We start from the raw sequence: 23,685 nt of genomic DNA on the forward strand, positions 1-23,685 counted from the left end.
TTGAGCCGCACGCAGAGCCCTCCTGCCTCTGGGCGCTGTCGGGTCCCGGGAGAGGGCCCGGCAGTCAGGGCTGCTGGAGCCCGGGGCCGCGCCAGGCCTGCCCAGAGGCATGGAGCGGCTGCAAAAGCTGCAGGCACCCTCAGTGCTGAGGCCGTGCGGCTGGGGGAGTGACAGGCTGCTCCCAGCCAGCTGTGGCTCAAGCCCTCCCCAACTTCCAGGCGGTGGTCATGGTGTGTGAGGGAAGTAAGAGCTATCCTCACTGATGAAGCACTGAACATGAAGCGGGGGACTGCGTGAACTCGAACCCCAACTTCTGGCCCCAATCACGCAAACAGAAACCAGGGTTCTGCCGTTCCCAGGCACCGTCACTCCCAGGCCCCCACAGCGATGGGGCAACGGGTGCCCTGCGTGGTGGGCAGGCGGCGCTGGGCGGAGGACGGCACAGGCCTTGCGGGTCAGCTTCCCTTCCTCCCCGCGTGCCCACAGGCTAAGCTAGAACAGGTGCAGCACAGGAGCTGCACTCCACCCAGGCGGCAAAGACCTCCACCCCGAGACCCAGAGTGAGCCCCGACAGGGCCGAGAACCGAGACAGTGCCGCGGGCCCTGGGCTGCCCTCGGCACCACAGCAGCAATGCCCCGCTCAACCACGTGCCCTGGCGGAGCCGTGGAAGGAAAAGGCCCACAACACGCAGCTCAGCCGCTTTTATTAGAGCAGAAACACTGGCTGTGCCAGGCCGGGCACGGACGATGAGCCGTGCCGCTCCCTCAGGTCCAGCTTTACCTCGATGACACCGGGACGCCCAGGGGACTCAGCCGCACCTCAGTCAGTGTCACGTGGGGCCTTTAACTGCATCCTCAGCTTCCGCCACGGCCCAGGCGTGCAGCACAGCCCTGTGCGGTGAGGGCCATGGCCCGGCGGCCTTCACCTGGCGCCGCAGGGAGCCGGCGATCTCCCTTCCGCCGGGCGTTGCGCCGCGTGCTGTCCGCGTCTTCTCTCTGTCGCCACCTCTGAGTGCGGGGGCTCTTCTCACAGGCCGAGAAAGAAACAGCGTCAGCAGGGAAGGCCTGGGCAGGCGCTCGCCTACACCACAGCCCCAGCACGTGGCCAGGCACGCTCTAGAGGGCCACAGGCTGAGAACTGAAGCCCAGGCCGGCTATCGTGGCGCAGCAGGACAGGCCGCTGCCTGGGATGCACACACCCCTGTCGGAGAGCAGCTTCGAGTCCCGGCTCCACTGCCAATCTGACTTCCTGCTAATGCTCCTGGGAAAGCAGCGGGCGATGGGCCACGTGTCTGGGTTCCTGCCACCCACGAGGGAGAGAACTGAGCTCCAAGCTCCTGGGTTCGCCTCGCCCAGCCCCGGCTATTGGACGCATCTGGGCAGTGAAGCGGAGATGGATGATCTCTGTCACTCTGCCATTCAGATCAATCTTTTTTTTTTTAACAAGTAAAAATTTAAAACTTAGGCTTGGGACAGACGATGTGGCACGTGAGATTAGGCTGCCACTAGCGACACCACAACCCATGCCACGGTGCTGGTTCCGATCCTGGCTCCTCTGCTTCTGACCCAGCTCCTGGCTGTGCGCCCTGGGAGGCAGGGGATGAAGGCCAAGTACACGGGATCCTGCCCCCATGAGGGAGACCCAGGCGGAGCTCCTGGCTGTGCGCCCTGGGAGGCAGGGGATGAAGGCCAAGTACACGGGATCCTGCCCCCCATGAGGGAGACCCAGGTGGAGCTCCTGGCTGTGCGCCCTGGGAGGCAGGGGATGAAGGCCAAGTACACGGGATCCTGCCCCCCATGAGGGAGACCCAGGCGGAGCTCCTGGCTGTGCGCCCTGGGAGGCAGGGGATGAAGGCCAAGTACACGGGATCCTGCCCCCCATGAGGGAGACCCAGGCGGAGCTCCTGGCTCCTGGCTTCGGCCTGGCCCAGCCTTGGCTGTTTGGGGTTTTTTGGGGAGGGAATCAGCGGAAGGAAGCTATCTACATATTTCCCTGCCACTCTGTCTTTCAAATAAGTAAAAAGAAGATTTATTTTATTTATTTGAAAGGCAGAGTGACAGAGAGAGGGAGAGACAGAGAGAGAGCTCTTGCGTCTGCGGGTTCATTCCTCAAATGGTGGCAAAAGCCAGGGCTGGGCCAGGACGAAGCCAGGAGCTTCTTCTGGTCTCCCACGTGGGTGCGGGCCCCAGCACTCGGGCGTCTCCACTGCTCTCCCAGGTGCACTAGCGGGAGCTGGATGGGAGTGGAGGAGTCAGGACTGAACAAGCACCGGTCTCCCACGTGGGATCCGAGCACTGCAGGCCGGCCCCAGCTTTAAAAACCTCCACTGCCTAAAGAGGGCGTCTGCAAAACGACACCCAATTTTACTAAACAAGTGATGAAGATACAAAGCCTCTCTCTCAACAGAGAGGCCAGGGAGGGTGCTGGCCTGTGTCCAGCCCCCATCCATCTGCCACTCACCTTCCTCCTCCTCTTCCTCTCCACTGTTCTCGTCCTCGTCCGAACCATCTGCACTCTCGGCTTCCTCACTGTCCTCGTCCGAGTCCGTCTCCTCCAGCCACTCCTGAGTTTCTTTAAGACCAGAGCAGACACACAGGTTCCTAGTGTGGCCAGGAAGCCAGGGATGCTGCCCAGCGGTGCTGAGCCACTTCCTTGGAGGCTGGCTCTTCCTGTCCGCGAACCGTGTGTGCCAACAACTCCAGCCCTTGGCAAAGACACAGTCTGCAAGCCCCGGTCTTAGAGCAGACGGGGAACAGTGGCAGGCTGGACGAGCCCCGCGTGGCACGCCTGCTGGACACAGGGCGCCAGTGCAAGCCCGTGCCTGCGCTGCAGCCTCGGCTCGCGGGCCGCTGCTCCTGTTGACGGCGTCAGTCCTGCCCCGGCGGCAGGCGCCCTGAACGGCAGGCTCTGGGTCACTTCCCATCTCAGCTCTTAAAGGCACAGTCCAGCAGCAGCTGAGGATGACAGCCGCGAAGCTGGCGTCGGAGCGAGCGGGGAGACGGCTGCGATGGGGGCCCGGAGGCCTGGGCACTGTGGACCAGCACTGGCCTTGCCCCGCAGCAGCGGGCACAGAAAGGCCAGAGCAGGGCCCTTGCTGGCACACAAACTGCTGTGCCCCCGGCAGCTCGGGCAGACGCCACCGAGCCTGGCTTCCTACCACCACCACCACCACCACCACCACCACCCCTGCCGCCAGCTTACCCGGGTCCACGTCCACCAGGACCTTCCACTCCTCCATCCTGTGCAGGTCCAGGCAGTACAGGTCCCCGAGGGTGATCTGGCGGTCACCAGCCTCAAACATGCCCCCGTAGAGGTACAGCAGCCCATGCTTCACAGCCAGCATGGCGTGGGAGCGTGGGCTGGGCCCGACCTCAGGCCCGCCGGCCGCCTCAGCCCCGTCCCCATCTTCGTCCTCCTCCTGGGGCTGTCCCACCGGGCCCGGGGCTGCGACCATCTGCTTGATGGTGACCACGGTCCCATCCTCGGTCACCACCTCGCTGACCACCTCCAGGGGCTGCGGGGCACTGGCTCCCCGGCTCTCCGGCTCACAGGCCCCTGCCAGGTCCTCCTTCTTGCCCCGCCTCCGTTTCCTCTTCTCTGATTTGGGGCCCTATCGACAGAACAAGCACGGGCAGTGAGCTGGACAGCAGCCCTGACAGGCGGATCTCAGGACACAGGAGACGCCACGCGCTCAGCCCTGGGTGGGGAACCCTGCACCTCACACGGGGCGACAGGACGGCCCTGGGGACGCCAGGCAGCGCTCTGCCCTCAGTGGAGAGGCCTGTCCTGAGGAGGTCCATCCACCCCCAACTGCTGCAGAGCCAAGACGCTGCCACACCGGTACCCTCCGCTGTCAGCAAGAGGACGAGGCAGGCCGCAACCCCGCCCAGCAGTGGACCTGCTCCTGCCCAGCACGTCACGAGGGCCCTCCTGTCAGGGCACTGCCTCCCACTCCAGGGCAGAGCAGGTCAGGCCCCTGCCATCCCGGGTCCCCTCCTGCCTCTCGTGAGATGGCCCCAGCCACACCTTCCCCAACCTCCCAGCCATCACCGCCATGCCCGAGACAACGAGGGCCCCTCGGCCTCTGAGCCTGGGCCACAGTGGACTTGACCCCCCCACCCCCCCAGGAACGCGCAGAGGCCCCGCGATCGCAGCCCAGAACTGCGACTGCACCGCTCCCAGACGCTGCACGTGGGCAATTCCCCACGGGCCTGATGGCCGCCAGAGGCCCCGGGCAACCGGCTTCACTTTCTTGCCGGCAGGGACCCTCAACCACACCCTGTGTGGGCAGAGCAGCTGGGGAGGCTCCGAGCTCATGCCGGGCAAGCTGAGGGCTATGGCAGGGACGGGGATCCACCCCCCACCCCAGGAGCGTAAGGCTCCAGGCCACAGGCCCCTGGCTAAGGAGCAGGCAGCGCTGCCGTGCCAGGGCCTGAGGGCTCGGGGCCCCGTGGAGCCATGGGACGCACAGCCCTCAGGGCCTAGCTACCTTCAGCTGCCCCGCAAACCAGCGGTTCCTGGTGGCGTCGTAGAAGTGCAGGTCATTGAAGAAGTCGCCCTCCAGGCGCTCCTCCTCTTCCTCGTCACACACCCCCCCGAAGAGCAGCGTCTGCTGATTTGGGGCCACGGCCACTGAGAAGCCAGACCTCGGGCTGGGCTTGACTCCGGAGGGGTGAATGCGGGCCCACGTCCACTTTCCTGTGGGAGGCAGGAAGACGGTGAGGGCCGCGAACAGGCCGAGGTCAAGGTCAAGGGGCCAGGCCCACCGCGCCCCCTTCCTGAAGGCTGCCTGTCAGCCCCACACTGCTCCACCAGGGCCGGACCCAGACGCGGCTGGGAGGCGGCCCCTCAGCCAGGAGCAGGCAGCGCGCAGGGGAGGCCTGAGAGGCCGTCCTGAGGTGCAGCCCCTGACCAGGGAGCAGGCAAAGCCCCGGGCGCGGCCCCTCTGCCCTGCTTCTGGGCCCCGTCCCAGACCCCCGCGAGGTCTCCGCTGTTTCTCCTCGGCCGTGCTCCAGTGCGTGGCAGCTCCCAAGGTCACCTGCGAGGCCGTGGGACAATCTCCCACCACATCCAGAACACTGAGACCAACACACACTCAAGAAACACGTTTCAAACAGCTTGGGGTGGGGGTGGGGCTGGAGGTGCAGAAGCCAAACCACGGCGTGGGCCGCCCCAGCCCACCTGGGAGCTCAGGTGCGAGGCCCGGCTGCTGCCCCTGGGAAGGAGGCAGGAGGTGGCTCGGGTACCTGGGCCCTCACTTGGGCGTGGCCCAGCCCCGGCCGTGTGCACACGGGGAGCGAGCGACCCGGCAGATGAGGCTCTCCTTTTCTTTCTTCCCTCCTTCTCTTTTAAACGGATGAAAATAAACATTTTTTAAGAAAACCTAATGGCAAGCAGTGCTGTCCAGCAGCACACAGCCAAGCCACCAACAGGCCGTGCGTCAGCTCCTTACAACGTCACCCCAGCACCCCAGGAGCCAGGGAAGGAGGAGACGCCAGAGCACCACACACAGGCCAGGACCCACGTGCTTCCAGCCCCACCAGCACGTGTGCTCACACGGCACGACGTCGCCCTGCCACCCGAGGCAGCCCAGCCACCAGCTCCCGTCTCGATGACCCCCACCCAGGTCACACCCGTCCTCCTGGGAAGCACCGGCACAGGCATCCGAGCCCCGGCTGCAGGAGCCTTCAGCAGGGCAGTGGTACGGCGGTACGCGGCCCCGGCGTCATAGCGGCCGGCCTCGCCCTATTTGACAAACCAGACATGGCCGGTAGGAGAGGCCCCTCGCTCCCCACCCCCCGGGCCACACCTAGGCAGGGCTCTTGGGACGTCGGGGGCCTTGAGAGCCTCTGAAAGGCCGCTACCGAGAAACAGCCAGTCACTCGAAGCCCGGCTCCACGCAGGAGCACAGAACGCCACAGAGCGCCTGGGCCGTCCAGGGTCAGGCTAAGGCCTCACCCACGGTAACCCCACTTCGGCTTTTAAAGAAGCCCACGAGACCATCACCGCTGCCCTGCATCCCACTAGGAAACGGCGTCCTCAGGCCCATCAGTGCCGGTGCTGGGGGCACAGCAGCTGCGAGGCGCCGAGGCTGCTGGCAGAGCTGCACCCAGCGCCGACTCCGCCCTGGCTCCTCGGGGCAGGGGCCCACAGCATCCTGGGCACGTGTCCTGGAACTCCCCTGTCCACACACGAGCCCTTGCCTGGCCAGGCTCTGGCCTGCCGACTCTCCAGAGCCCTGCCCTGCGTGCTACTGCTCTCACGAAGATCACCCGTGGAGGCCACCTGCACTGCCCAGGGCACACCCGTAGGCCACTTCTGTGCAGATAGGCAGGCACTTAGGGAAACGCACCCCTGGACGAGCAGGCTGGCCCCCAGCTCCAGGCAGTGTGCAGCCAGTCCCCACCCGTCCACCAGAGCAGGGCGGGGGCCTCCCCTCTGCCCCGGATGAGGCAGAGGCCAGCCCCCTGTGCCGTGCCAGTACCTTCTCTCCCGTCCTCGGGCTTCAGCAGGAACATGTCTGAGTGCTGGGTGCCGTGGTCCACGTCCTTCTTGACTCTCTACAAGACAAACGGAGTCGCGTGAGAACCGTGCTGCCACAGCCCCCAAGCCTGCGGGCGCCCCGGGAGGACCAGGAGGGCCCACGTCAAGGAGATGCCGAGAGGTGACAGCTCCAAGGTGCTGCCAGCCGCTCCTCCTGGTACCCCAGCAGGTGTGATTCATCAACTAGAACGGGTGAACCTCAAAGTCTGCCATTCCAGTGACCATCGACCATCAGGGACGGAACACTCCAGAACTCGGCTGCTGCGTAGAAGGGGCTGTGCCGGGAGCCGCCCGGGACGTGGGGCTCGCCCACTTGAACTCCTGTGTTCTCCAGTCCCATCGTCCTTCCAACGGCTCCAGCCTCGCACAGCGATCTGCAGGTGCCACTCACTGCCCACTTAGGCTGTCCTGGGCCTTGAAAACAACAAAAGCCACTTCTCTTCCCCTCGGTCTTCTGCTTCAGTGGGTCTCAGCACCCCCACCCGTCTTCTGTGACGCCCATGTGCCAAGGCACCCGGGCGTCCGGGAAGGACTCGGAGAACGCTGGCCCAGGGTGGGGAGCGCGGCCGTCCCCTCCAATGCCTCCCTGTGTCTGCACTATGAACTCAAAGTGGAAAGGGGGGACATCTATCACCTCCCAGATGCGCTTGGAGGCCAGGCTCACCTGGCTGAAGCCAGGAGCTCCACCCTGGCCTCCCGTGTGGGTGCTAAGGACCCAGGTACTTGGGCCATCTCCTGCTGCCTCCCAGGCCCAACAGCAGGTGTCTGGATTAGAACCCAAGGAAGGGGCTGGTGCTGTAGCACAGCAGGTTAAAGCCTTGGCCTGCAGGGCCGGCATCCCATATGGGTGCCAGTTCGAGTCCCCGCTGCTCCACTTCCGATCCAGCTCTCTGCTGTGGCCTGGGAAAGCAGTAGAAGACGGCCAAGTCCTTGGGCCCCTGCACCCACGTGGGAGACCCAGAAGGAGCTCCTAGCTCTTAGCTTCACATCAGCTCAGCTCTGCCCATTGTGGCCATTTGGGAAATGAACCAGAGGTTGGAAGACCTCTCTCTGTGATTCTGTCTTTCAAATAAATAAAACTTAAAATCTGGAAAAAAAAAAAAAAAAAAAAAAAAGGCAGCAGCAGCAGCAGCCAGGGAAGGCCCCGGAGGTGATGCACCCTAGATGGTGCCCGACTCACCACAAAGACCCCAGATGGGATCACCCCTCAGGGCTTTCACTGTGAAGTCACCATCCCCCTCCACCGGGCCCTACTCATACGGGCGGGGGGACACTCCGCCTCCCCCAGTCCCCTCCTGGGAGGAACAGCACTTGAGCCAGAGGGTCACTCCCCAGGCCACGCTCCTCCTGGCCCTGCCCCCACAGCCCCACTCTGCTGCACGTGGCTGCCGTGTGACCCGGGCAGGGCTCCTATGCCGCACACCCTTCCTACCGACCACCACGGCTCCACCCTGGCTCTGCAGCTCATCTGGACACGTGCGCACTCCACTAGACTAGAAAGGAAACGACGCAGGAAACCAGAGGTGTCGCGCCTCACCCAGAGCCTCCGCGCCGTGACAAGGCCACTCTGCTCTCTAGGCATGAGCCCCCGAGGCAGCTCAGGTGAGGCGTCCGGAGGCTACAGGCACACGCTCAGAGACGAGTCCTCCGGCCCAGCACCAGCGGTGTCTCCACGACACCCCCGGCTGAGACACGGCAGCCAGAGCAGCCGAGATGGGAGGCTGGGAGACACTGGCTACCCACGATGCTCCCCAGAGCGTCTGACCACCTGCCTCGGCCACACGTGCCCTGGCGGCAGGCCCGCTCACCTGGCTCCAGGACCTGTCATCTGCTCGGCTGGTCCCAGGGCCGGGCAGCGACTGCCAGGCAGGGGGCGGCACTAAGGGAGCAGGGCCTCAAGGCAGCAGGACGGGCCCAGGCTGCTGCTGCTGCCCCCGGGGCCTCCCCACGGTCACCACCAGGGGGCAGAGACGGGCTCCACAGAAAGCAGTTTCAACTCGGCCAAGAAGCAGGATGACAGGAGCAGGCTGCAGAGGAGAAGCCGCCCTCACTGATCTGGCCACGGCCTCAGCGACACCTCAAAACCAGACCCGCCATGCGACTGCCCCTCCTGAGGGCTCCAGCGGCCCCAAGGACCTGCACGTGCTGTGGGCGGTGCACAGAGCAGGAGGGGCCCCAGCCGCTGGCCGTGTCCCCTCGGGACGGCTTCCTGATAAAGGCCCTAAGACCCTCTGTGCGGAGCCCTGGGACCACCTCCTGGGGAGCTGCTCAGCCTGACCTTCTAAATAAGCCTTGATGGGCTTTATCTGTTTCTGCTGATGAATTAGAAAAATGAAGGCCATGTCCCCGCAGCTGCGAGACCAACCACGCGCAAGGACCAGAGAGGAGAAGGGCGTCCCCACCCGTTTCTCCTGCAACAGTCGCGGCAGGCCCCCACAGGAAACCCAGCACGGACGCACCCACTGCTCAGGCGCACCCAGGGGCGGAAGGGGGTTTCCCCTGGTGTCCAGGGCGCAGTGGCTGGCTCCCGACACAGCCAGCGACACCTGCTTCCTTGCACACGGCACAAGGCCGAAAGGAAGAAATGCAAATGTCTGCAACGGTGACAGCAAAGTCTACAAGCATCTCAGGGAGGAGCTGCCTGAACAGCCGCGCAGCAGGACGGGCACAGCTGCTCAGCGCACCTGCAGCACGTGGCTCTCGCTCAGCGGCAGCGGCCAGAAATCCCTGGCAATAGACAGGCAGGGAAGCCCAAAGTACTCAGAAATCACACAACACTCTTAAGTACGCCACAGTTCAAAACAAGAAACGGAGGGGCAATCACAAAATACGAATATTCCTAACTTGCTGATAAAATTCAGAGTGTCATTCAAACAACCTGCATTAGGAGAATCTCTGACTTCAAACACTTGCACTCAAAAAGGACCTGACACTGGCTCGGGGCGGGCGCTGTGACACAGAGGGCGAAGCACGCCTCACAGCAGGGTGCCCCCTTCCAGTTCCGGCTGCTCCACACTTCGTCCAGCACCTGGACACCAGCCTCCCACGGGGCAGATCCAAGCGCAATTCCTGCCTCCTGGACTCCTGGCCAGCCCTGGCTGTAGCAGGCACGTGGGGAGTGAACCAGTGGATGGAGGATCTCTCTCTCTCTCTGCTTCCAAGCCCGTCCCTCAGAGGCGGCCACAGGAAGGGAGGCGGAAGCTCCTCAGACTGGACACACGCTCACCACTACCAGGAGAACACCGGCGAGGCCGCAGCCCCACAGTTTTAAAACAGAAGCGAACACTCCAACGATTCTCCACCGACAAATCTGGCGACAAGACGAACCAGGCAGCTCACTTAAAAACCTGGCCAGTCCCAAACCCACTGAAGAAACGGCACAGTCAGCACACGCCTCTGGATAGAGACCTTCCAGGCAGCTGGCTGCAACGGTGAATGCCAAGGGGCACCCAGGGAATCAGCACCAGCCACCTGACAGCTCTGTCCCCACAGGACCCCCGCCCACCCAGGGAATCAGCGCCAGCCACCTGACAGCTCTGTCCCAACACAGGACCCCTACCCACCCAGGGAATCAGCGCCAGCCACCTGACAGCTCTGTCCCAACACAGGACCCCCGCCCACCCAGGGAATCAGCACCAGCCACCTGACAGCTCTGTCCCCACAGGACCCCCACCTACCCTCATGAGAGGCAAGGAGAGCCCAGTGAATCCTGCCAGGAGCATCAGAGACACCCCCAGGGCAGGCCCTCACTCAAAACACCAGCAGCCCCAGACGGCAGCACCACGGACCAAGGAGGGCCGTCACACCAGCACAAGCTCCGCCTACCATGGGGAAAGCAGCCAGGGTGACGACCAGCCAGCACACTGCCGACCCTCTCGGGAAAGGCAGACAACAGACGCGGCATGGTTCAAGATGAATTCCCAGCACGGACCTTGCGGCCTGCAGGACGTCTGTGCTCGGAGCAGCAGCGCCGTGGCGTGGGGCTGAGGGCGCGGTTTGGAACGCATGGCTGCCATACTGGAGGGCTTGGGGTCAAGTGCTGCTCTACGTCTGTCCCAGCTTCTTGCCAGTGCAGGTGATGATTCGAGTACTTGGCTCCCTGCCACCCATGTGGGAGACCCAGAGTGCGTTCCAACTCCTAGCTGTGGCTTGGCCAGCCCTGCCTGCTGTGGGTATTTGAGGAGTGAACTGGTGGATGGAAGATGTCCCCCTGTCACTCTGCCTTTTAAATAAATCAACAGAGCGTGGCACGGTGCCCAGCTCCTCCTAAGGTGGAGAATGGCCTGAAGTCCACCCTGTGCATCTGTGTGCTGTGCTGAGGCCTGGCCAGCAAAGCTCACAACCGCAAGGAAGCTGTCTCTGCACACTGCTCTCTCAAGGCCACAAGACCACAACCTGCACGGTGAACACACGCACAGTAAAATGTGCTTGCACTGGCAGCAACCAACTGGAAGGTGCTACGCCCATCAAGTCCTCTCACATCTGCATCCACAGGCACAAACCTAACCAAACGGGCATAAGACACAGCCACAAGACACTAAAGAAAACCAAAACAAATGGAGACGGTCAGTGTTCGACAACTGGGAGCGTAGACGTCCAGGCCCCACAGCCACGCACAGTTCTCGGACAGCCATGGCCTCCACTCCCAGCAGGCTGCAGGGTGCTGTCCGTCCTGACCACCACTCCCGGGGCAGAGACCGACAGACCGACACTCAGCATTCCGAAGAAAGGCTAAGAGCCTGGAACAGCGGGACACAAAGAGGCTGGCTGGCTTCCCTGCCCAACTCAAGACGTCGCGTCAGAGACTACGGGGGCCAGTGTCCATGCACGGCAGGAAGACGGGCAGAGAACCCAGACACTGACCAACACTTCATCTGCCTTTCACACTGGTCGCCAGAGCACCCACGGGGAAAGGTGACAGCAAGCGGCCCTGGAATAAATTACCGTCTCCGGGGCAGACCCAGGCAGCTCAGCGCCTCCCTGTGCTACCCATGGAGATGAGCTCGAGGCAGCCTACTGACCACAGAGCTAAAGCCAGCCGCCTGGAGAGAGAAATCTCCATCACTCCAAGTACAAGGTCTCCTCAGGCAGAACAATCATTAGAAGGCAAGGGGCCGGCGCTGCAGCTCACTAGGCTAATCCTCTGCCTGCGGCGCTGGCACACCGGGTTCTAGTCCCGGTCGGGGCGCCGGATTCTGTCCCGGTTGCCCCTCTTCCAGTCCAGCTCTCTGCTGTGGCCCGGGAGGGCAGTGGAGGATGGCCCAGGTCCTTGGGCCCTGCACCCTCATGGGAGACCAGGAGAAGCACCTGGCTCCTGGCTTCAGATCGGCGCAGCGCACCAGCCGTAGCGGCCATTTGGGGGGTGAACCAACGGAAGGAAGACCTTTCTCTCTGTCAATAACTCTGCCTGTCAAAAAAAAAAAAAAAAAAAAAAAAAAAAGAGGAGGAGGAGGAGGAGGCAAGGGCCTCTGAAACCTGGCTGCCAGCTGGGAGGAGAGACTGACACACACCCCTGTAAAGGACCCCTGCAATCCAGGAACAAAAACACAGCCCACTGAGCACAGCCAGAGACAGGAAGACGCACTGTCGACCAACAAGTGCCTCGCATCAGCAGAGATCGGAAAACCATGAATGAGAGCCACAGGGAGAAGCTCACTGCCACAGGACGGCCAACGCGCACACGGAACAGGGTGTGGAGCCAGCGGACACTCAGGGACCTTCTGTGCAACCTTCTGTGCCTCCCCCTGCAGCGCCGGCACACCGGGTCCTAGTCCAGTCGGGGCGCCGGATCCTGTCCCGGTTGCCCCTCTTCCAGGCCAGCTCTCTGCTGTGGCCCGGGAGTGCGGTGGAGGATGGCCCAGGTGCTTGGGCCCTGCACCCCATGGGATACCAGGAGAAGCACCTGGCTCCTGCCTTCAGATCGGTGCAGCGCCAGCCGTAGCGGCCATTTGGGGGGTGAACCAACTGAAGGAAGACCTCTCTCTCTCTCGCACACGCACACCGGGCCTGTGGGGCCGCTCCTCGGTGTTCACCGGCAGACAAAGCTGCAGCCACGCAGAGGCCTGGAGCAAAGTGCACGCAACAGGCAGAGGCTGGCCACGGCCCGGGTGCGGCCCAGGAAGGGCGCCTGCCGAAGCCTGCCATGGAGCAATCACACACAAGTCAGGACAGATGTGTTCCACAGACCACACGTGTTCCACAGACCACACGTGTTCCAGACGACATGTTAAACACAGATGACATGTTCCACGGACCACACGTGTTCCAGATGACGTATTCCACAGATGACGTGTTCCACAGACCACACGTGTTCCAGATGACATGTTAAACACAGACGACATGTTCCATGGACCACACGCTGGACCCCACGTCCATCAGCAACTCCCTCACAGGCAAACCCAACACAACAGAAAACCACAACAGCAACTGCCCCTGAGCCGCGGCCTGGGCTGACTGTGCGTCTGTGACAGCCACCAGCAAACACCCAACAGGAGGCTGGGTTTACACCAGCGCACACCTCAACCTCTACGTCTGAGTTCAGGCCCAAGTTCAGACTGTGCCACACTGAGGTCCCCCGACAGTGAGGACCCACACAAGCACTGCCCCCGCTCAGTCCCCGACAGTGGGGAACTACGAGGTAGTCACTGCCCACGCTCAGTCCCCGACAGTGGGGAACTAACTACGAGGTAGTCACTGCCCACGCTCAGTCCCCGACAGTGGGGAACTACGAGGTAGTCACTGCCCACGCTCAGTCCCCGACAGTGGGGAACCACACACAGCACTGCCCACGCTCAGTCCCCGACAGAGGGGAACTACGAGGTAGTCACTGCCCACGCTCAGTCCCCGACAGTGGGGAACTACGAGGTAGTCACTGCCCACGCTCAGTCCCCGACAGTGGGGAACCACACACAGCACTGCCCACGCTCAGTCCCCGACAGTGGGGAACTACGTGGGGAACTACGAGGTAGTCACTGCCTGCTCGGAGAGCACTCAGTGGTGAGAAACCACCAGCAATGACCACCCTCAGCTCAGGGTCCTGGGTGGCAGAATCCACACAGCAGTCCGCCCCTGGCTTAGGAACAAAGACCACCCCAAAGGCAGAACCACTCCTCCAGGGCTCCAGGGGACGCGGGTCAGAGGTGGGGTGCTCTGTAACACCCTAGAACGTGCAAGGAGAACACAGGGACACCACTTCCCACCAACACCACGAGACTGCTGAACCTGCAGATGGCAGCCTCCTGCCTGGCCCACGTCCCAGCTCTCACCTGCTTCGAGTAGCCCCCATAGACGACAATGCCGCCCTGGGGGGTGATGGACATCTGGCAGCCTGACCTGGGCGAGGGCCCAGTTCCGGAAGGGCACAGCTTGCTCCACGTGAAGGTGTCCAGATTAAAGGCATACACGTCGTTGTAGTAGATGTAGTCCCTGGTCAGACAAAGAATACAAGCCACCATGGTCGGTGACAACGGGAAGACACAGCGACAGGAGGACAAAGTCTGCGGTGCTGGTGGGGAGCCTGGTGGTTAAGACGCCAGTCAGGATACTGGGGGCCGTGGCCCCACCCTGAGAAAGTGGCTGGATTCCAGGATTCCTGTAACGCAACCCAGGGAGGCAACAGTGGGGGCCACTGGGAGACACGGCTGGCATTCCCAGCTCCCGGCTTCCGCCTGGCCCAGGCCCACCTGCTGTGGAGTGGGGGCCACTGGGAGACACAGCTGGCACTCCCAGCTTCAGCCTGGCCCAGGCCCACCTGCTGTGGAGTGGGGGCCACTGGAAGACACGGCTGGCACTCCCAGCTTCAGCCTGGCCCAGGCCCACCCGCTGTGGAGTGGGGGCCACTGGGAGACCCGGCTGGCACTCCCAGCTCCCGGCTTCCGCCTGGCCCAGGCCCACCTGCTGTGGAGTGGGGGCCACTGGGAGACACGGCTGGCACTCCCAGCTTCAGCCTGGCCCAGGCCCACCCGCTGTGGAGTGGGGGCCAGTGGGAGACACGGCTGGCACTCCCAACTCCCGGCTTCCGCCTGGCCCAGGCCCACCTGCTGTGGAGTGGGGGCCACTGGGAGACACGGCTGGCACTCCCAACTCCCAGCTTCCGCCTGCCCAGGCCCACCTGCTGTGGAGTGGGGGCCACTGGGAGACACGGCTGGCACTCCCAACTCCCGGCTTCCGCCTGGCCCAGGCCCACCTGCTGTGGAGTGGGGGCCACTGGGAGACACGGCTGGCACTCCCAACTCCCGGCTTCCGCCTGGCCCAGGCCCACCTGCTGTGGAAATCTGGGGAAGAAACCAGCGCACAGGAGAACTCTTATCTTCTTGTTTCTCTCTTCCTCTTAAAAGAATTTTTAAATAACTTAAAAAATTAAAAAGTAAACCTGATTTAAATTAAAGGCAAGCTTTCTATCATTTTTCTAAGTTATCTGTTTAAACTCACATGAAAGGCGGCAAGCACGTGCGAGCCTGCACTGGCAAACTAACAACCGCGCTCGCTCACGGGGGCGAGACCTGAACCCGCGGTCCCGCAGTCCTCACTGCCGACAGAGCCGCAGCCTGCAGAACGACGCTGGGACTCCCCGGGCGCGACTGCCGACAGCAGGGAGGCATCAACAGAACACACCCACAGTGTGCCAACAGGCCAGACCGCGGACAGGACTGGAGGGACGGCAAGGGGCCAGAGCGAAGCAGAGCCCACGTGTGCCCCAGCACAGCAGGCCAGGGCGGCGTCCTGAGGCTCCCCAAGGCCGTGCTCTGCGACGCACGCCAGAGGACTCGGGCTCTAAGGGCACTCAAGAAAGGCGCCAGCACACGGGCCGCGGGACTCGGCTGTCCCAGGGAGACGCACAGAGCACATGGCTGCCGCCGAGACAAGGAAACAGACCACACTGTTCACGCTGCACCCGAAACACCCCAAGTCTGGGCTTGGGACAAACCCGCACAGAGCCCACAGCCACACGGCCGGCCTGCACTCTGCTGAGCTCACCCAGTGCCACAGGCTTGCCAGTGTCATGAAGACATTTATTTACTTCAGACGTCGAGTTACAGAGACAGGGAGGGACAGACATCTTCCATCTGCTGGTTCATTTCCCAAATAGCCACAACAGCCAGATCTGGGCCAGTCCAGAGCCAGGAGCCAGGAGCTTCTCCGGGTCTCCCATGTGGGTGCAGGGCCTAAGCACTGGAGCCATCTTCCACTGCTTTCCCAGGCCATAACAGACAGATGGATCGGAAGAGCAACAGCCAGGACACAAACTGGTGCCCATACGGGATGCCGGCGCCACAGGCAGAGGCCTAGCTCACTATGCCACAGCGCTAGCCCCCGCTCCACGTCTGATCCAGCTCCCTGCTATTGCACCTGAGAAAGCAGTGGAGGATGCCTAAAATGTTTGGGCCCTGTACGCACATGGGAGACCCGGATGGAGTTCTAGGCTTCCGGCTTTGGACTGGCCCAGCTATCTGGGAACTGAACCAGGGATGGAAGATCTCTTTCTCTGTGTCTCCTCCTCTCTGTCTTTCCCAATTTGTAACTGCCTTTCAATTTAATTCTTTTCTTTTCTTTTTTTTTTTTTTTTTTTTGACACGCAGAGTGGATAGCGAGAGAGAGAGAGAGAGAGAGAGAAAGGTCTTCCTTTGCCATTGGTTCACCCTCCAATGGCCGCCGCGGCCGGCACTCTGCGGCCGGCGCACCACGCTGATCCGATGGCAGGAGCCAGGAGCCAGGTGCTTCTCCTGGTCTCCATGGGGTGCAGGGCCCAAGCACTTGGGCCATCCTCCACTGCACTCCCGGGCCACAGCAGAGAGCTGGCCTGGAAGAGGGGCAACCGGGACAGAATCCGGCGCCCCGACCGGGACTAGAACCCGGTGTGCCGGCGCTACAAGGTGGAGGATTAGCCTAGTGAGCCGCGGCGCCGGCCTGTAACTGCCTTTCAGAAGGAAGAGAGGCAACTGGCCCGCAGAGCGCCGCTCGTGCCCCCGTACCTCTTCCAGGACGCGCACTGCTCACCCACAGCCGAGGGCCTGTCGGAAAACCGCTTTGAAAGCCTCGCTGCGTTCCGTGCTGCTCGGGCTCAGCTTCACACTGCAAATTCTCAGTAAAGAAACCCTGTCGTGCATGTAGATCAACAGCAAATGCTCTGAGGACAACTCGGGAAAGCTGGCATTTAAAGGTCAGGCTCGTGTTTAACAGACGGTGACTGCACGTCTTCCAGGAGCTTCGTATTTTCTGTTTGAAATATTCCCTCAATAATTTTAAGATAACAGCTGCTTTGCAAAACACTGATCTGGGCAGTGCTGTGGCGCAGTGGGTTAATCCTCCGCCTGCAGCGCCGGCATCCCATACAGGCACCACTTCCTGTCCTGGCCGCTCCTCTTCCGACCCAGCTCTCTGCTATGGCCTGGGAAAACAGCAGAAGATGGCCCAAGCACTTGGGCCCCTGCACCGGCGTGGGAGACCCAGGGAAAGCTCCAGGCTCCTGGCTTCGGATCAGCCCAGCTCCAGCCGTTGTGGGCACTTAGGGGAGTAAACCAGCGGATGTCTCTCCTTCTGTCTGTAACTCTACCTCTCAGATAAAAATAAAAGCAAAAACAAAAACCTGTGGCACTGGGTGAGTTTAGCAGAGCGGAGGCCAGCCTTGTGGCTGCTCTGCGTTGCTGTGGACACTGTGGGTTTGCTCCCATATGGGCACTGGTTTGTGTCCCGGCTGCTCCTCTTCCAATCCAGCTCTCTGCTATGGCCTGGGAAAGCACTAGAAGATGGCCCAAGTCCTTAGGTCCCTGCACCCACATGGGAGACCCAGAAGAAGCTCCTGCCTCTGATCAGTCCAGCTCCAGCCGCTGCAGCCATTTGAGGAGTGAATCAGCAGACAGAAGACCTCTGCCTCTGCCTCTCTGTAACCCTGGCCTTTCAAATACATGAATAAATCTTTTATAAAAGAGAAACACTGATGCTAAGACAGCTGGAAGTTTAAACCACTGCAGCTTTGACCTACAGTCGCAAAGCCTGGAGTGCCCACCGTACCACAGGCCCTGAGTGAGCGCACTGACGCACTGTGCCTGCGTCCTGACAGCTGCTCCTCACGCCACACGCCTGTCCCTCTGTCATCTGTCAGCACATAATGCCTGTCTCTTTCTCACGCGTCAAGTCCTCAAGAAGTCCAAACTCCTCCAAAATCAACACTCAACCAAGCACCTGGCGGCAGAAAGAGGCACACCGACGGAGAGCAGAGAAAGGGCCACGGCCGACCACGGCCGACCACGGCCGACCACGGCCGACCACGGCCAACAAGGCCGACCACGGCCGACCGGCTGTGTCGGGACGGCTCTGCTGCTCCTCACCTTCAACCTGAGACGGTCGTCCGCGCCACTGCAGCCTGGTCTTGGCAAAGTGCAGAAACACTTGCTACACTACCCAACAACACACAACGGCAGGACACTGCCCACCCAGGCGGGAGCCTTCAAGGATATAAACGTGTTCCTTATTTAAAGTGAATTACACTCTTCAGTCACTCCCTCAAGAAGCACTTCAGAGTTCGGATCTCCTGGGCCTGGTGTGGCACGGCGGGTTAAGCCGCCCTTCAACACCAGAATCCTGTACTGCCGCGCTGTTTGAGGACCCACTGCTCCTCTTCCAATCCAGCTCCCTGCTAATGCCAAGAACAGGCCCACCCCCACGGTGGGAGACCTCTGCGTGGAAGTCTAGGCTCCTGGCTTCAGCACGGGGTGTGGCAAGCATCTGGGGAGGTACTCACAGGGTGACAGATCTCCCTCTCTCTCTCACCCTGCCCCTCTGCCACTCTGCCTTCCAAATAAATAAATCTTTAAAAAACAAAGTGTGAACTCAGATCCCATGACGAAAAGCCGAAGTCTGAAATGCACCCAAACTGGCCCTCTGTCTCAGCCCTCCTCACCCCAGCACCGCCATCCTCACTCACCCCAGCACCGCCCTCCTCATTCACCCCAGCACCGCCCTCCTCATTCACCCCCAGCACCGCCCTCCTCCCTCACCCCAGCACCGCCCTCCTCATTCACCCCCAGCACCACCCTCCTCACTCACCCCAGCACCGCCCTCCTCCCTCACCCCAGCACCGCCCTCCTCATTCACCCCCAGCACCGCCCTCCTCACTCACCCCCAGCACCGCCCTCCTCATTCACCCCCAGCACCGCCCTCCTCACTCACCCCAGCACCGCCCTCCTCATTCACCCCCAGCACCGCCCTCCTCACTCACCCCAGCACCGCCCTCCTCACTCACCCCAGCACCGCCCTCCTCACCCCAGGACCGCCCTCCTCATTCACCCCAGCACCGCCCTCCTCACTCAACCCCCAGCACCGCCTGAATGCATTTACGTGGACCAAGAGTTACCAGAAAAAAGCCTGTGCAGGTGGATTCACAATGTGAAAGTGTGTGTGTGGTGCCACCCCAAGGAGAAATGAACTTCTGCGATGTTTCACCAGAAACAAACAAGGGGGCAGGTGAGGCCCTGAACGACAGCCACCACTTGGACACGTTTGGGACGTGGGCAGTCACTGCTCTCCCCAGCAAGGTCTTCACGGGGGTCCACAGGAGGCTCTCTGTGGGAACTTAGGGAAGTGCAGAGTCTAGGCCACCTCCAGGCCCACTGAGCCCGAGCTGGGCAATCGGTTTCAACGAGCCTGACCCCAGCTCAGGGCCTGAGTCCCACCTCAGACAGGACCCTTGTTCAGCAACGACTGAGAACGTCAAGGAGAAAGCAGAGCCGCGAGGCCCTCCCAAGTGCACAGCCCAAGTCCAGGGCCTGGGTGGCTGCCAGGCTGCCCCGCAGGAAGCCGGCCTCGGGCGGGGCGGGCATCACCCTCCTGGGCACGCACACATCCTCCCCCAGGAAGTCCACCCCGCCCTGCCCCAGCAGAGAAACATTTTCCTGATCACACCAACCTTGCACTCTCATGGAAGCCACCGAAAAGGATCAGGTGCCTCTTCCAGGCAACCATCCGATGTCCGCTCCGACCCGATGGACCCCCTGGGGCTCTAAAAGGGAAAAGATTAAAAAGGTGTTGAATCTCTCGTCGTTTTTACTTTTTCAACTGTTGTAAAATATTTTTTTTAAATAAAGATTTATTTATTTGAAAGGCAGAGTTACAGAGAGAGAGGTAGAGACAAAGAGAGAGAGGTCTTCCATCTGCTGGTTCATTCCCCCAGTGGCTACAACGACCAGGGCTGGGCCAGGCCAAAGCCAGAAGCTTCTTCAAGGTCTCCCACGTGGATGCAGGGGCCCAAGGACTTAGGCCATCCTCCACTGCTTTTCCCAGGTGCATTGGCAGGGAGCTAGATCAGAAGTGGAACAGCTGGGACTTGACTGGGTGCCCACATGGGATGCTGGTACTACAGGCCTGGGCTTTAACCCGCTGCACCACAGCGTCAGCCCCCATAACATCTTTTTATTTATTGGACAGTCACAGAGACAGAGACTGACAAAGTGAGCTCCAGTCCATTTGTTCACTTCCTAAATGCCCCCAGTAGCCGGGGCAGGGGCCAGGAGCCGAGACCTCGTCCAGGTCTCACAGGTGAACGCTAAGACCCCAATCAGCTGAGCCCTCACCGCTGGCTCCCAAGGTCTGCACCAGCAGGAAGTGGCACGGAGGAGCCGGAGTCAGGACCAGCCAGGCACTTGGTCTGGGCGCCTGTGCCTTCACCATCAGGCTACCACGCCCACTTTCCAGTCGCTTCTCAAAAAGAATTTTCATGCTGATTTCTGTTTTACAAGCACTTACAAAGCCATTCTGTTAAAGAGTATAGCTACTTTAAAACTTCTAGAAGAAAACAAGATAAAGTTTCTATACTCCCAGAGCTAAGGATTCTCTTAGCAAGCACAAGACAAACCAGAACCCATCAACATAGGAAATCTCGAAACACCACTCACAAGTAAGACAGGATGGGGCAGCGCTGTGGCGCAGCAGGTAAAGCCGCTGCCTGCAGTGCCGGCTTCCCATCTGGGCGCTGGTTTGGATCCAGGCTGCTCCACTTCAGATTCAGCTCTCTGCTATCGGCCCCTGCACCTGCGTGGAAGACCTGGAAGTAGCTCCTGGCTTCGGATTGGTGCAGTTCCAGCCGCTGCAGCCAACTGGAGAGTGAACCAGCGGATGGAAGACCTCTCTCTCTCTGCTTCTCCTTCTCTTTGTGTAACTCTTTTTTTTGGCGGGGGGGGGGGGGGGAGGGGCAGGTAGAATTATAGAAAGTGAGAGAGACAGAAAGGTCTTCCTTCCGATGGTTCACTCCCCAAATGGCCCCCACAGCTGGTGCTGCGCCGATCCGAAGCCAGGAGCTGGGTGCTTCCTCCTGGTCTCCCATGTGGGTGCAGGGCCCAAGCACTTGGGCCATCCCCCACTGCCTTCCCAGGCCACAGCAGAGAGCTGGACTGGAAGAGAAGTGACCGGGACTAGAACCTGGTGCCCATATGGGATGCCAGCACCGCAGGCTGAGGATTAACCAAGTGAGCCACGGCGCCAGCCCCATGTAACTCTTTCAAATAAATAAATAAATCTAAAAATAAATAAATAAAAAGTAAGAAAGGCAAGTCAGAGATGGGGAGAAAACAGTTTCACACACAACTGACAAAGACTCATACCCAGAATGTACAAAGAATCCTACCTCACCAGTAATACAGACAATTCAATGAAAATAGAGACAAAAGCTTTGAACAGAAAGTCAGATACCAGAGAGTGGAAAAAAAAACAAAAAAAAAATGGATAAGAATATGAAAATATGTTCAACAGCCCCTCTCAGGGATGTACAAACTGGAACCACGATGGGGAGGGAGGCGGCTGCACGGGGGTCAAGACACCACCTGCAGCCCCTCCTCTCCAGGCAGGGCGCTGGGTGCGATGCCCGGCCCTTCCTCTGCCGACCCAGTGTCCTGCTGGTGTGCACCCTGGGAGGCAGCAGGTATGTGGGTCCCTGCCACCCCCATGGAAGATCTAGAATGAGCGCCCGTCGCCTGGCCAGCCCCAGCTGCTGGTGTCCGGGGAGTGAGCACTCTCTCCCCCTCCTTTTTGTGATACTCTTTCAAATAAAATAAAAATAAGTTAAAGACTTTTTAAACCACAGTGAGTTCCCACCATATGTTATCAGAGCACCTAAAACAAAGACGCCAGAGATGACGGAGACATGGCACAGATGGAGCCCACGGCACCGGTTAGAATGAGAAACGCTACGGCCTGGCCTCACGCCAGCCTCTCACCACAGGAAACACGGACTCAGTGCTGCACACGTGCTTGGCGATCTCTGAGACCCCTCCGAGACAGGGAACACAGCAACACGCTCAGAGAATCCGCACGCACTTCAGAAGTTTATCACAACTGTCGAAACGAAAAGCAAGGGGCAGGCTAGGAGACCCCCGACTCCAGGCAGCAGCAGTGAACACAGCCTGAACCACACGCTCAGTACGCACTTCTGCAACACAGGTTCTACCTTGCCATTTATTTGCAGGCATGCTAAACCACTTCCCCCAAAACTCACTTGCAGGGTTGATATAAAACCCCACAAAGGGTGGGCACCCTAAAAAGCACACCCACACACATAATCTCAGAATGAAAAGGGAGCTGAGCCTACCCACTCCACCCCTCCCTGCTCCCAGATCCCCGGTCGGGGTGTCAGCACACGTCACCAAGGGGGCGCAGGGTCCTTCCCCTGCTCCAATCCGGAGTGAGCCTGGTGCTTCCGATCTTCCCTCCAAGGCGACACCACACTCTGCCACTGTCCCTTTCAATGCGCCACTCGCTTGATCACCACGCTGTCCAGAGAAAGCCAGCGGAGGCCACCAGCACCTTTCTCTAGTGACTCAGCCTCCAGGCCTAGCCTTCTCGGCGGCCTCGGCACACGCAGGTGCCTGCCGGGGTTGCAGCTCCCCCGCTGCTCTGATCTCTCAGCAAGTCATACCTTGGCCCTAGATCCACGTGCGCCCTGCGAGGGAGAGGTAGCCCACTCGAATCCCATCTAGCTGCATTTGGTTCACGGAAATACGTTAGTCTTGCATGCACTCACAAATTTAATAGCCATACAAGCTTGCCAAAAATCCCAATTTCAAACACTGTGATGTGGCTTAAAAGGAGGCTCAAGGAATCCCAGGACCCCCTGCCTCAGTGGGAGCTGTGAAAATCCCCAGGATCGTGCTGGGGCCCACCCGGCTACCCACCTGCACGGGGAAGCCGTCTGCACGAGCTGCCTTCCCAGCGCTAGCAGACAATTCATGCACAATGCCCTCTCCACCGGAGCCAGGAAACAGAAGCCACACACCCAAGCCGTGCACAGGAGCTTGCACGAGAAGAAACCCACCACCTGTGTCGGCAGAGGCAAACTGCTATTCTGCGAAGCTTCCTCACCTACGACTTCACGACCGCGTGTGCTGGGGATGGGAGGGCACAGTGACAGCGGCGTGAGCCCCGGCCTGCTACACGGCGTCCCACATCAGGGTGCCTCACTTCTGATCCAGCTCCTGCGATGCACCCGGGGAAGCAGCGGAGCACACTACCTGATGTCCCCCCGCCCCACCGGATCTCCACAGCAGGAGGGACTGGTGCCGGCTGAAGCCAGGAGCTGGGAGTCACACCCATGTCTCCCACGTGGGGGCAATAACCCAGCTAGCTGGACACTCACTGCTGCCACCCTGCCCACTCCAGAGTCAGGACCCCTGTGGCTCCAACACAGAATCCCACCCGGCTGAGGAAGGCATGAAGCAGACACTTCACGTGTGTGGCAGCAGCCAGGCAAGGCACCACCATCCGTAACTGGAATGGAAAATCTCTCTTCAAGAAGATTCCACTCCCCTCTAAAGAAATAAAACCACGGGGAAAAGCCCACGTGTATCTGAAACTCCACCAGGCTCTGCCAGTGCCGACCTCCAAACAAGGAATCTGACAAACCAGCAGGTCCCACTGTCAGAGGCCTGCACGCGGCACAAATCCACCAGTGTAGCGCCGGGCACCCCCACAGGCGAGCAGCCAGGTGGGGTCCCACGGCTCTCCCAGGACCCCGGGCTGGCATGTGCACAAGACCCGCAGGCTGCTCAGTGCCAGCTGCAGAGGCTCTGCAGGCGGTGGCTTCACCTGCTACATCACAGCACCAGCCCCAAACTCCACGCTCAAAAGAAGCACTTTCGGGGCTAGCGCTGTGGCGT

At 60.9% G+C, this 23,685-nt stretch overlaps 1 protein-coding gene across 4 annotated transcripts in view; it reads right to left on the reverse strand.

Annotated features, from left to right (window-relative positions):
• Positions 1 to 687: 687 nt before the first annotated feature.
• The window catches only part of KLHDC4 (kelch domain containing 4), a 41,325-nt gene continuing 18,327 nt past the window's right edge, over positions 688 to 23,685 (reverse strand). For all 4 annotated transcript variants that reach the window (XM_089319046.1, XM_070061891.2, XM_070061890.2 and 1 more), the window contains 7 exons: positions 19,449 to 19,541; positions 13,810 to 13,969; positions 6,486 to 6,561; positions 4,491 to 4,699; positions 3,203 to 3,611; positions 2,462 to 2,572; positions 688 to 1,023 (listed from right to left, as the gene is read on the reverse strand). In XM_089319046.1, coding sequence (XP_089175172.1) covers positions 923 to 1,023; positions 2,462 to 2,572; positions 3,203 to 3,611; positions 4,491 to 4,699; positions 6,486 to 6,561; positions 13,810 to 13,969; positions 19,449 to 19,504 — 1,122 coding nt within the window. In that variant the 5' untranslated portion in view covers positions 19,505 to 19,541 and the 3' untranslated portion in view covers positions 688 to 922. The remainder of the gene's footprint in view (positions 1,024 to 2,461; positions 2,573 to 3,202; positions 3,612 to 4,490; positions 4,700 to 6,485; positions 6,562 to 13,809; positions 13,970 to 19,448; positions 19,542 to 23,685) is intronic.

Source organism: Oryctolagus cuniculus, chromosome 18 (assembly GCF_051225735.1).
Source record: "Oryctolagus cuniculus isolate XC-2025 breed Fujian yellow rabbit chromosome 18, ASM5122573v1, whole genome shotgun sequence".
Classification (NCBI taxonomy): Eukaryota; Metazoa; Chordata; class Mammalia; order Lagomorpha; family Leporidae; genus Oryctolagus; species Oryctolagus cuniculus.